Consider the following 12,741-nt stretch of genomic DNA (forward strand, 5'->3'; position numbering starts at 1 on the left):
AAATCATTTGGAACTTCAAAATTTAAAATAACCCGAAATGATGGAAACCCAAAAGTTTTGTTATGGTTTTCACCTGGGTTACGTTATTATAATAATAAATAGAAAAAATAAACACAAAAAGTCTACAAACATCACAGTAATACAATTAAAAAAAAAAACAATATTAAAAAAAAAAACTTAGATAATAGAGAAGGTATAATAGAAGAGGTATGAGACATAGTTACTATCGCATTTATAATATAAGTATAGATAATTCGTTAAGTTATGAGGAAATTATTTACTTTAAAAAATAAAAATAAACCTTACTTTTATCCCAAGTATAAGATTGATTATAAGGAGTAAAGTAATAGTATACATTTAACTTCCCTCTTACAAATAGCTGTTGTTACATTTGGATGAGTATAAAACAATAGGTCACTAAGTGCTTTCAAAAGTAGCCTACAATAGCCGCCATGCAATGTGGCGTGCGCCGAACCGGTAGTGTTGCGTTCGTTCTCATAGTAAACAATCGTTTCGCAGATAATGTGTGGCTCAATTCATTGTTTGACCGTCTTATACTACGTCATAAGAAAATACACAATTGAGTTTGCAAAATAAAAATATAATTCGTTTTCGGAATGTATTCAAAGTTATTTGTGGTTGTCCAATAATAAAAAAGTAGTTGTGTGCAGAGGGACGACAATCGCGTCGCGGTGGTCGTATTAATCAGCGTATGCCGCAGTCTGAGTGGCGTACGGGCGGGGACGGTCGCGTCAAACAAGCGCTCCGAGCTTACGCGCGTGACTTACGTGATGTTAATATAACCGCGCTCATTATACTATAGTGTTCGTGTTATAGTATTGTCCGAGTGACGCCTCGTTTAAGCATGCTGATGGTACAATCAAACGCCCATCCTATGAAGACCACCAAAATAAAAGGACCCCCACCTGTACCACCGAGGCCTAGCCAGAGCATGGTGGCTGAAGCTCTGGCGAAAACGAGAAAAGCTGTTGCGGATTCAAAGGCGACGCTGTCTAAAAGTAAAACGTTTACTAAAAATGAAATCAATCATGTTTCATCGAAGGCCAAAACTTTGGATAGGAATTCGACACCGACTAAACCTTCCGTGTCGCCTCGACAAAACGGGCTCGCGCGCGTCAAATCATTTATAAAAGACGTTATCAGTGATCGTAGCTCTTCATCTGATGAGAGGAAATCAAGTGGTCAAAACTCTAGGAGAAGCTCAAGTGACAGTAGCTCGATTCAATCTCCAACATCTAATAAATCAAGTGAATCGCTGAATTCCAAAGCAGTCAAAACATGTAAACAAATTTTAGTGCGATCTTTATCTACCTCTAATAAATTAGATCAAGATTCAAAGTGCAAAGTTTCCAAATCTTCTAGTTTCGCCGAAAAAACTCTGCCCTTGCGCAAAGCTCCACCGCCTCCTATGTCACCAAAACCTAAGTTAAAACCAATGAAACCCTTACCACTTGTACAAAAAAATGTTAAACAGAGCAGATACTTAAAGCAACCGGAAATTGGTATATATACATTGCCAGTAGATGCGAAGCCTCCGCAAAGTCCGAGTACAGAAGGATGTTATGCCACAGTAGCAGAGATACCAAGTGTGGAAGACAGATTACAGAACACAACACTGAAACCACTCAATGGCCTAACAGATATTAAAGATAATTCGGAACAAAACACACAGGATGAGGCTTTAAATAAAAACAACAATTCCCTCGAAAGAAAAACATCAAGAGTAACCGAAATGCTTATTTCAGAAATTCTCGCGAGTAGAAACAATAACAAAGACGAAGCGAATGCCGTTATAGATAAAGGGAAGGATTCTACGAACCTAACTAATGGCAACGACTCGTCCGAAAACGAAATGATGAAGGACATGAATAACCATGAAATGTTAATATATGAACTGCAAACAATGAGGTCGCAATCAAACGTTCCCGAATGTTTAGACATCAAGGATAATTATGACATGCAGTGTGATTCAGATTCGGAACACAACTATGCAATCTCGGTTACGAGCGGCAATACTGAAGATGATCAAGCGTATGCGTACATACAAGACGATGATCTCAAATCTAGGTATAAATAATCTTTGTTTATTATAGATTCCCCTCATACATTTGACTCCGGCTTGTGACAGAATAACCTAAATATTTGCAAAAAAAAATCGATTAAAAAATTTAAAACGAAATACTTTCTTACGTTACTTTATTTTAGGAAGATCAAATAATCTTTTATGAGTAATTGGTTCACGTAATGACATTGACGGTTTCGAAATATACATTATATATAAGTATATAAAACTGTAAAACTCGCATTTCGTAATTAAATCTTTGTACAGTTTGCTAATGAATAAAATTTATGACATAACATAAAAAATACATCATAACTTATAATAGTTTATCAAGCGGCATTGTTCATTATTATCATCCGATTTTAATTTTTTTTTTAATTTTGACACAATATTAAATAATCTAACAAGCAAATCCGTTGAATAAAAAATCAGAAATAATGAATACGCCAACCAAGTAGCAATTAAATCGATTATTATTATCCATAAAACATGTATCACCAAGGTAAAGTCCTGTGGTATGAAATATGTTCTAAAAATATTCATATGATAAAAATGAATTATTGTAGTCGTAAATACTTCTTTAAACAAATGACACCTTTTCAGCAGAAGTATATATATAGTACTGCTATGAATTCTTGGTACGAGCCCTAACCATATTTAAGTTTCGCTTCTATCATACTTTAATCTCATAAGTAATTAGTTGGATGGCTGTCTGTTTAAAATATTTCCCAAATTTTTCCATTATCATACATTGAACATATTTCTTGCGCGATGTTAATAAATACCTATTGTATACTCAACGACGTATTAACATTCTACCATTTTTTTAAATTACTACCGCAATCGATGTTATACAAATTACAAACTATGAAATGGCACGAGGTGAGCCTAGTAACATGCACTTCTAGGGACTCCCACTAGCCATGACGTTTAAATTACATTATGCAAGTATTTTAAACCCTACTTAAGTATACCGACTAATAAATATATAATGCTGCATATACAACCGTCGTTTACAAGTTGTCTAATTAATTAGTTATTTTGGCTGAACCATGGTATAGGTTATATCAGTGCGATTTCAGATTTCAGTTATCAACATAAAAATATAATCTCTATGCTACCTTAAAATCTGTTGTGTTATATGTGATGTGTTCATTTTGAAGTTTTCAATTAAATACGATATGCTGTAAATATAAGAGAAAGCATATAATCACAGTTGACCGCTATTGACGGAGGATTGTAACATTGGTCGAAATATCTGGAATTCGGCCAGACATAGATTGTAATTAAAATCGACTCCTTATCTTACGTGCTCGTGTATATTATAGCTCTAAAATGTCATATGTCGATCCAAAAAACTGAACCATAAACGTTTACTTCTTTATTACAATACTAACTATATACATTTAAAATTTAATTTAATTATGCTAATTTTATAAGAAACATACCAAGGTACAGAGAAATGTATGCAATGATGTTATCTAATCATTTTTAAATTCTGGTACACTTAAAATGTCACATGCACTGTGCCCAGCCACTAATTATATCCATTGCGCATCTGCACCGAGCCTTCTATTAAAGTATATTCTTTAAAATATTTGTATACGTACATACTATGAAGATATTATTAATGTAAATGACGATGAATGCTTTATATGGGAATATTTATTTAGATATATATTATACCTTTCTAATCGAAGGAACTCTTCACCTAAGATTTTGATTTAAAATCTGTCCAAAAACAACTAAGTTTTTTTATTTTGTTTTTAATTAAACTCGTGCTTGACTGTGAAGAGAAACATAACGAAAACTTTATGTGTCGCTTGAAAATTTGCAACATATGTATCTATCGACCCGTATTGAACTATCGTGGTAGAATAAACTCGAAAGTTTTTCCTCAAGAGGTGTTTTTGATAAACAGTGGAACAGTGGAGTGAAATATGCAGGATGTTAATTACCTTTTATTTACTAAAACTATCTTAGATTCTCAAATCAAACACAGCTATTAAACCGAAATTTTGTTACTAGACTACGCAAGCAGTTTCGAGCAATCAGTACGATGTCGCTGCAAGGTCTGCCTCCGTTGCCAAAGAGCCTCAGTGGCTTCGCTGACGGCGAGCCTGATCTCAGAGATCCGCCTGCACCAGCACCTGCTGATGACAATCATCCGACGGATCTAGACTCGCAGTTAGTCTATTTGAAAAAGGAAATGGTAAGTTTGTTAATTTTTATTAATTTATTATTAAGAAAATAAAGTATTCTTTATACAATTTTTTTTAATTTCTATTTTATTAAACACTAGACATATTGTTAATCGTTTTATTTTGGAAATATTGTTTTATGATTGAAATTATACAACTTAGGATAACTTTATCGGTCTAAATGTCAGTGAACAATATGATAGCCAGTTTAATCTAAAATCTAGTTTGCTGGACGGAGACCGTTTCGTATAGTATGTTTTAATCGTAAATAAACTGTAAACATGATAAATATTATCATAGATTATAATTACTTACTTGCTATTATTATTTCATTTTAATCGTAATAATTTGTTAAACCGTTGTTTCATATAAATGTTTGTAACAGATTTTAGGTAATGTTTATACGAATTGTAAACTTCCGTGTTTCTTTCAAAGTTTTTGTGTATAATAAAAAATTTAGCGATCTTACGAAAGCCACGTGCTACAAGAGCTAATTTTATAAAATGTCTAAACAAGCTCGTGTGTTTGAATGTTCATTCACGGCTGAAAAGTCGTCAAGAAATCGGTCAAGTGCGTTTTGGGTCTAGCTTGCAACTTGTAACTGACCTTTGATATTCTGACACGTGTTTAAGAATTTAAATAAGTTTTTATAAAGGTTAAACTTAGGTTAACGGTTTAGAAACGACCGTTTTTAAAAAAAAAACAACATACTTCATTTTTTTTAATTGTAACGAGATAAAATGTTTTAGACAAAAAACTAAGGAATCTCTTTAGTGTCATTAGTAAATTGATTGCAATTATTGAATTTTCCTTTCGATACTGTTAATTTGAAAACTATGTAGAAACGCATTACTTACAATTATACGTCCCAACATTGCTGGAACAGCGTACACAATGTATGAACATGTCTTAAGCAAACCTGACGTAATGATTTCTCATTGTGTATTAAATTATAAATACAGACAAGAATAATGCAATAATTATTGGATACAATTATCATTCATCTATTAATTAATAAATATATTTTTCAATTTATCATAAGAGCTCTTTTCGATTATAAAATAACAAGGTTAAAATAAATTCAAAGCTACCACCGATTTATTAATTGTAATTGACAAGAAACAACATTTTGTCCTTTAAACTTTTCTCGGGACATATTTTTAAATTAAATTACTTTATTGAGTAATAAACATTTATTTTAAGTTTTATTATGAATTATGTTGATGATAAAGTAAAGAAACTAGGATGGGCCCAAAGTGCTCCCTTGGAATGCCTCCAATGTTATTATATTCCCGTAATCACAAAATAATTTAAAGAAAACGTAAACGTTTTGATAGTATGTCAGAGAATCTAGTTTAACATAAATAATTTGATTAAAATATTTGAACAGAATTCGTTAAAGATTTAGAACACGCTTCACATCCTTTCTAAAAGCAGGCCATTAGAATCGTTTTGCCGTATAGAGTTGTTTTATAAAAACTAGAACTCGTGACACGAAAATAGATCGGAAACTTGAATACGGTTGATGCAGATGTTAAATTCCTATTGGTGCTTCTAAGCACAGAAAAAATATATGCATACAATAAAACTGTAAAATGTAACTGTACATATAAAAACTCTTTTATTAATATTATGTGTTGTTTTTCCCTTATCTAAAGGGAATTAATCCAAGGGATAGATTAAAATGAATGAAGTTACCAAGCTATAGGACCACCAATATTACTTTTTGACGCGAAATTATCTTTGAATATTATCCAACCAAAAGGCAAACCAGACTGTAAATCTGAAAAACCTACGATAACCGTTCCCGACGATTTTCTTGGGCAACGACATAGTTCTCTTGAGTCTTGATTTACGTATATAATATGTTTAATATGTATATTACTAATGCGTAGGTTCTTTCAACAACCTGTTCACGGAATATCGAATTTTCTCAAATAATTAAAAATATATATGAAAATTTAACGACTTGGCATATGAGATAAATGTTAAAGTTTATTCGAAATACTTATTTGCTAATAGGTAAGTTAAACGTGTTAGAGCTAAGCGTATTGCAACATTATTCGATTTTATAAAAGGTATGAAATAAATAATGTTTACAGAAACAAGTATGGTTGCAGTATAAAAAACAGATGTTGCACATTCATTATAGTTTATCGCTCGTTATCGTTGACCGTAATGTAACTACTGCCTGTACGTTTTTTGAGGAAGCTATTATACGATTTTATTTGGGCAAAGGCGGATATGCATAGCTAATAAAGAAAAACAGACCCGATCTCGCCCTGTTTTATATGATGGTACGTGCATATAGAACTATACTCGTACATAATATGTATGAAATAACTCGTACATAATGTGCATGTATGAAAGTGTATTAGGCAATTTTTGTCTTGTTTTTTTTTATTCATAATAATTATCGATCAGCATTGGGCAAGTTGCTTAGCCTAAATTATTATTGTTTTTCATGCTATCAACTTTGAAAACAATTATTTATTAAATGAAAATAATGCAACCAATGGGGTATTGGAAAATTTATAGACACTTTCAAATTGGCAAATATCTAATATGGCTAACAATAGCTGTCATTTAGTGATCCATAAATAGTTGAATATTGTAAAATTCAATCCATAACATTTTTTTTTAATTACACTTCATAATTAAATAACTTATTTCATTGAAAATTCGGTAATTTTAAATGATTTAAATTTAAGAATAATTTAATTTGTCGCAATGAAAGTAAGAAATTGCTCAAGTAATAACATAACTAATTAATAAAAAGGTAATATTAGTTCAAGACGCTGTTTCAATTTGCTTAAGTCCAGATAAAGCTTAGCTCTAATTTTTAATGCGTAAGCGGTAGGACCGATAAGTCGTAAGTAATGCGTAGGACGACGTAATTGGATGTAACGTTCACGCAATATAGCCTTCGCAATTAAAACGCTTATCGGTAAATTCATGGCTTGCTTTTTTAATTCATTGACTTTATAATATTGCTATTCAACCTCAATGTACATTTATAGAATATAACTAGATGTGCCCGCAACTTCGTACGCGTATGAATTTAACAAAAAAGTTATTATTTAAGCCTAAGTTACTCCTTATTACATCAGCTTTCTGCCAGTGAAAGTCCAGTCAAAATCGGTCCAGCCGTACCAGATATTAGACGGAGCAAAGAGACAGACAAAAATTTTAAAAAATGACATTTTGATGGATACATACGTATGCAATTAGTAAAAAGCGGTTATTATTATTAATATTACAAACAGACACGCCAATTTTATTATATATATATAGATATACCATTTTTATCGATACCAAAAAATGGTTTGGATTTTCATATCGATGCTAGCATATCACTCTTCCTTCTCTGGGATTGGATTTCGTAGAATTCCTTTTAAGTTTTTGTTCGTATGGCTTTGAATTATACCCGACTTATCCTGTATGCTTCTAGTTCCTTGTTAAAATAATCATAATTTACGTGTATGAGTACATAAATTAGTTAATAATTTTTCTAATGTGTGATCGTGAACACTTGTTACACTTTAGATTAAAATCAAGTATTTCTGAGTTTGTTTATGTTTCATTTGAAATGTCGTTTGAATTTTGCTTCGCTAAAGAACTATTTATATTAAATTCGTAGAATAATCATTCGCTCCCCTTTGTTTCATTTATTTCTCGTCGACGCAGTCATACGATCGCTACGATAAAAAAAAGTGATGACACCACCTGCCTAAAGCCAGCAAACACATACTTTTGCTTCCGGTATTCTGCTTATTTCCCGCCATCTTAGGAGTTTCGAGGCTGTAAGTGCTGATGTGTAAAAATGTCTTAGTCAGCTTTCTATGTACCCACATGCTTGGAGTCGCTCTATTTTACGCTGTAGGAAACCATACGGCTCTGACTTATTTTAAAGAAATAATTAATTATTTTGTTTTTTTTTTCTTTGATTTGATGTAGCCATTATATAGCATAAATATATAATAGCACGTATATCACATTATTACCCGAAGCGGATATTAAACCAAGTTAATAACCCATCGTCGACTTGTTTTCTCGAACTGTAAGAAATACACAATTTTAACAATGTGTTTATCAACTTAACCTCCTTAAGTCCCCTTTTCTAGCGTTGAACTGATAAGCGTACTAAGGGACGATGAAAATGTCTTGAATACATTAAAAAAAACTATGCCCATCTTAATTATATAAGGTACAACTATGTATCATAGCAATACACATAAAGTTCTATGCCTTCTGGTGTCCGCCAGAGTAACTCAATCACAAGGTGTCGTTTAACTAAAACATTTGTTTGTTTTTTTTTGCTCTAATCTCATCTAATAATATTATCTATCATTCATGAAAAAGGATTGAATTCGGACGGCCATTCGTGAAAGTTTCCAGATCTTTTTTCTTACAGTGTTTGGAATACAGCAAACCGACCTCGAATAAATGGCATAAGGGCAATTATAATGATGAGGATGTTAGGGAAGTCCCGAAAACACGTAAACATCATGTTCGTTTTCCTGAAATATTTTGTTATATTTAATAGCGCTGTAAGACTAGAAAAGCTTACAATTGCTAATGAATTTGTTATGTCCAAGATCTAATGACACAATGAAAACGAAGACGACTTGATTTCATACGATCCTTCCTATATTATCTTCCAGCTTCACACGATGTACCAAGAATTGTATCTATTTACAATAGTATTTTTTTTATTAAAGAATCCCTAGAAATTAATCTTGTTTATATAAAAATAGGTCTGCTCTCGATGCGATAAGGTTTCATTCGAGCGTGAAGGGCGTTATCTATATTAATATTATAAATGCGAAAGTATTTAAGTCTATAACTTTTTTCATGATTGTGATTAATTCAGCGGACCGATCGTGATTAAATATGGCATTAATGTATTCTGGAACCTAGATGAGGATAAATAAAAGGACTATGCTATAATTTATGTTTTATGCCTTAAAATCATTAATGAATATGACAAGGAAAGACCGTTACTTACTGTGTTTACAAATATTGTTGTCCTGGACGGAACGTTATCCAACGTTGTGTCACCAAATCCACCATTCGCTGTAATGGCTGCTAGTGGGCGAAGTGATAAGTCCAAATTGCGCTGCGCTAATACCGCAGATGCATTTTTTCTTACGAATACATCAAGTGGCTATTAGATTTTTATCCAACCCTTTTGTTTTGTCATTTAATGTTACTTTACATTTTTTTTACATGATATTAATCTTTTCTAAATAATGTTTTCTTAATATAACTGAAGGCAAAGACAAATGTACCTCTTCTTTAGTTATATGTAATCAGCGAACCATTGCTCAGTTTTATTTTTGAACTGCCATTATGTAAAGTAAAAGTAACAGGCTGTAAAAGGTTGTTTTAAGAAGGTTTAACCATATTCCACCACACTGCTTGAACTTTTAAGAAGGATTGGAATTATTTTCCACAACACTGCTGCAATGCGGATTGGTGGATACTGGATACGCATAATATGGCATGTTCATTGATCTACATTTGCAGTTTTTTTTAAGGCATTTCGACATTTCAATTAAGCGTTCAAGTCCTTAATACTATAAACTGATCATATTTTACAAATATCAAAACTAATATAACTATATTAGGCATGACTTACTAAGATATATATTTGATTTTTTAAATAAAAGGTTAAGTAAAAAATGTACATGACAAGACAAGCAGCCGGGTGCATATCAATCAAACTGTTTTATAAATTATATAGATCTACGAAATGAATAACAATTAGCAGTTTCACTATCGTTATTTAGGTATGTATCACAAGGTCGAATATAACACGCTTTATAACGAACGCATAGCGATAAAGATTCGGCCATTCGATATTATAGGTACTTATTATTATTTTCCTACAAAACAGTCGAAAAATTTTAACTAGTATATATACGACTGTTTTAATAATACATGTTATTAAAATAGTTTAATTATCGACATCTATTTGTTGGAATGTTTTTTGAATTATTAAAAATGAGAACTCATATTTTTAATATCTAATACCATAAAATTATTTATAGTTTGCTTTATGAAAGATCAATTATAATTCTTCTAGGCAGTTCTAGGTAGTGTATAAAAAAAACCTTCGGGCTATAAGGCTAGTGTAACTATGACGCAAATACCGCAAAGCACTACATTTATTGAATTATTTAACAAATTGAACAACTTTGTGTTATAAAAAATTCCAGCCGTGGATACAATAAAATTGATTTTACTTTTAGTTTTACTGTAATATATATATTAAAACAAATAGTATTTAGAACGTTGATATATTTGAAATGTCTTTATTTTTCCTTTTCCCATATCTTAGAACTGAATGTAACAGGTTGTAATTATCGTGCAACACGCAGCCTTGGAGACCTTGTAATAATTGGCATCCTACACTTACGTTCTTTATGATAATAGTCAAGTCGAAGTGCGTAGATCCGTGATCGTATATATTACAACGAATGTTTGTTTTTTTTGGTATAAATCATAGACATGATTGACGGTTTGTTTCGTTTTATATTCATATTGAAAATGCAAAAGTGATTCTAATATTTAAGTAACATTTTTTGTTATTTTTCAATTAGGTAGGCACCTGATGAATAAGTGGTCAACACTGCCCATTCATTAAATGTTGCTGATTAGCGATAGTATATTTGATGAGAGGATGGGACCAGCTCAGACATTCTGACTCTGACGTAATGAGATTTGAAATTTAGGTGACCTGGATAAGGACAGACCAATAAATTACGTGATTTCAGAGAAAAAAATACGCAGATAGGAATGTGGAGAACAACTGGTAGAAATGTAAATATTGTATTTTGAACAATATGATTGTGTTTTTAGAGCGTTTAAAATTACAGACGATCACGTAACTATTGTGTCTAATGTAGCCATTAAAGTATTAACGTTGTTTGAATCTAATATTAAGATTAATTGAACAAAGTTAGAGATACTATAAATATGTATAGAGATAATCTCGATTTGTTATATACCAAAAATAATAACACAAAGCGTAAAGACATTAACGCAACTACATAATCTACAGAACGGTCCATTAATCTTGTAAATTGGGGTGTAAATCTTGAAAGACGGCTACGAAACTTCATTTACGTTAGTGGCTCCATAGATAAAACCTAAAAATATCCCTACGTCACATCTCGAAGTATATTCAAAACCGATACTTCTGTATCAGTATTGAAATATACTACGTAATAGAAAAGTTAATTTGGACAATATGATTCAGCTCCAAATGCTTCATAACAGCTGTGACATTTAAAAGCTGTTACACGTGCTGTCTAACAGCTTTTATTGTGTTTATTCGTATCATTTGAAAATAATGTTTATAAAAACTTATTGGTGTCAATGTCAGCCAAGCAATGAGTTTAAGCTTCTTCTACCATGTCATAATCTGTTACGTCGCATGAATTGTGATCAGGATTCTATCAAAAAAATCCAGGTTACCTCATGATGGTTTCGTCAGTATAGATAAAAATCAATAAGTCAACGTGCACAGTTGAGAGTTGTTTTACAGCAGTTTATGTGAATACACTTCACATTCTCTGTTCTCACACTCTCATTATTCAATACTATGGCAATCGGACATGACCTGAGAGTTCGGGCGCAGGACCATAGGCTTTAAGTCCTTTGCGAAGCATGGAAGTATAAATACTACAAACTTTATATATGATCAATAGGATAGTATAAGAATTTCTTGACAGAAAACCCTAAAAATGTTTGATGGCCCGATCCAGGGCTTTGTTTTCAGGACCTCTGGATCTATAGCGTTATAAGCTACTGGAGGAATTTAACATTGTACGTAATAAACCTGACCCTGCTTAATATAGCTTGCATCGGTTAAAACTCCGAACATGCTTCTACTTCTGGTTTAAAAGTACAAAAAAATATGGCTTTTTATTATTGTATTAAAATTCTGCTCGGTAAAAATATAATTTTACGGTCTAGTTTCTAAATCTATGACTTTAAAAAGAACTAGTTCTAAACTACATGTTACTTTCGAATTTCTTCAGCATTACCGCTAATAATACTAGTTATATTAATGACGCAATGACTTCCTTAAGTTCAATTACCTCATTTACAAGTGTGCTTAATAATATTAACATAGCTAAATTCATTTTCTAATTAAGATATTGTAATTAAAATATTTTAAACATTACAAGCTGTATTATTTCTGGTAATGATTTAGACACCACCGTAGTTTGACAATGATGGTTTTTTTAACATCTTTACCAACGCGTATATTCTTAATTTTCTTATAAATTCTGTCGATACGAGACAAGCTTCGATTTTCACTAAATGTCGTCTGCTACAGTGTTTGTATATCATATTGAGATACGATATTTACGAGATAGCATCTACGTAATAATATACCCATGTGATGTACAAATAGATCTTCAATATTCATTAAGTACATATTAT

The 12,741-nt window shown here is 31.7% G+C and overlaps 1 protein-coding gene across 2 annotated transcripts in view; it reads left to right on the top strand.

Annotated features, from left to right (window-relative positions):
- The window catches only part of LOC125066446 (anaphase-promoting complex subunit 11-like), a 41,104-nt gene that overhangs the window by 2,315 nt on the left and 26,048 nt on the right, over positions 1-12,741 (top strand). Inside the window, exons 1-2 of one of the 2 annotated variants that reach the window (XM_047674517.1) lie at positions 494-2,088; positions 4,112-4,295. In XM_047674517.1, the coding sequence (XP_047530473.1) occupies positions 866-2,088; positions 4,112-4,295 (1,407 nt within the window). In that variant the 5' untranslated portion in view covers positions 494-865. Of the gene's footprint in view, positions 1-493; positions 2,089-4,111; positions 4,296-12,741 lie in introns of those variants that run through there. The other variant, XM_047674518.1, reaches the window with a different exon arrangement.

This window comes from Vanessa atalanta, chromosome 9 (assembly GCF_905147765.1).
Source record: "Vanessa atalanta chromosome 9, ilVanAtal1.2, whole genome shotgun sequence".
Lineage (NCBI taxonomy): Eukaryota > Metazoa > Arthropoda > Insecta > Lepidoptera > Nymphalidae > Vanessa > Vanessa atalanta.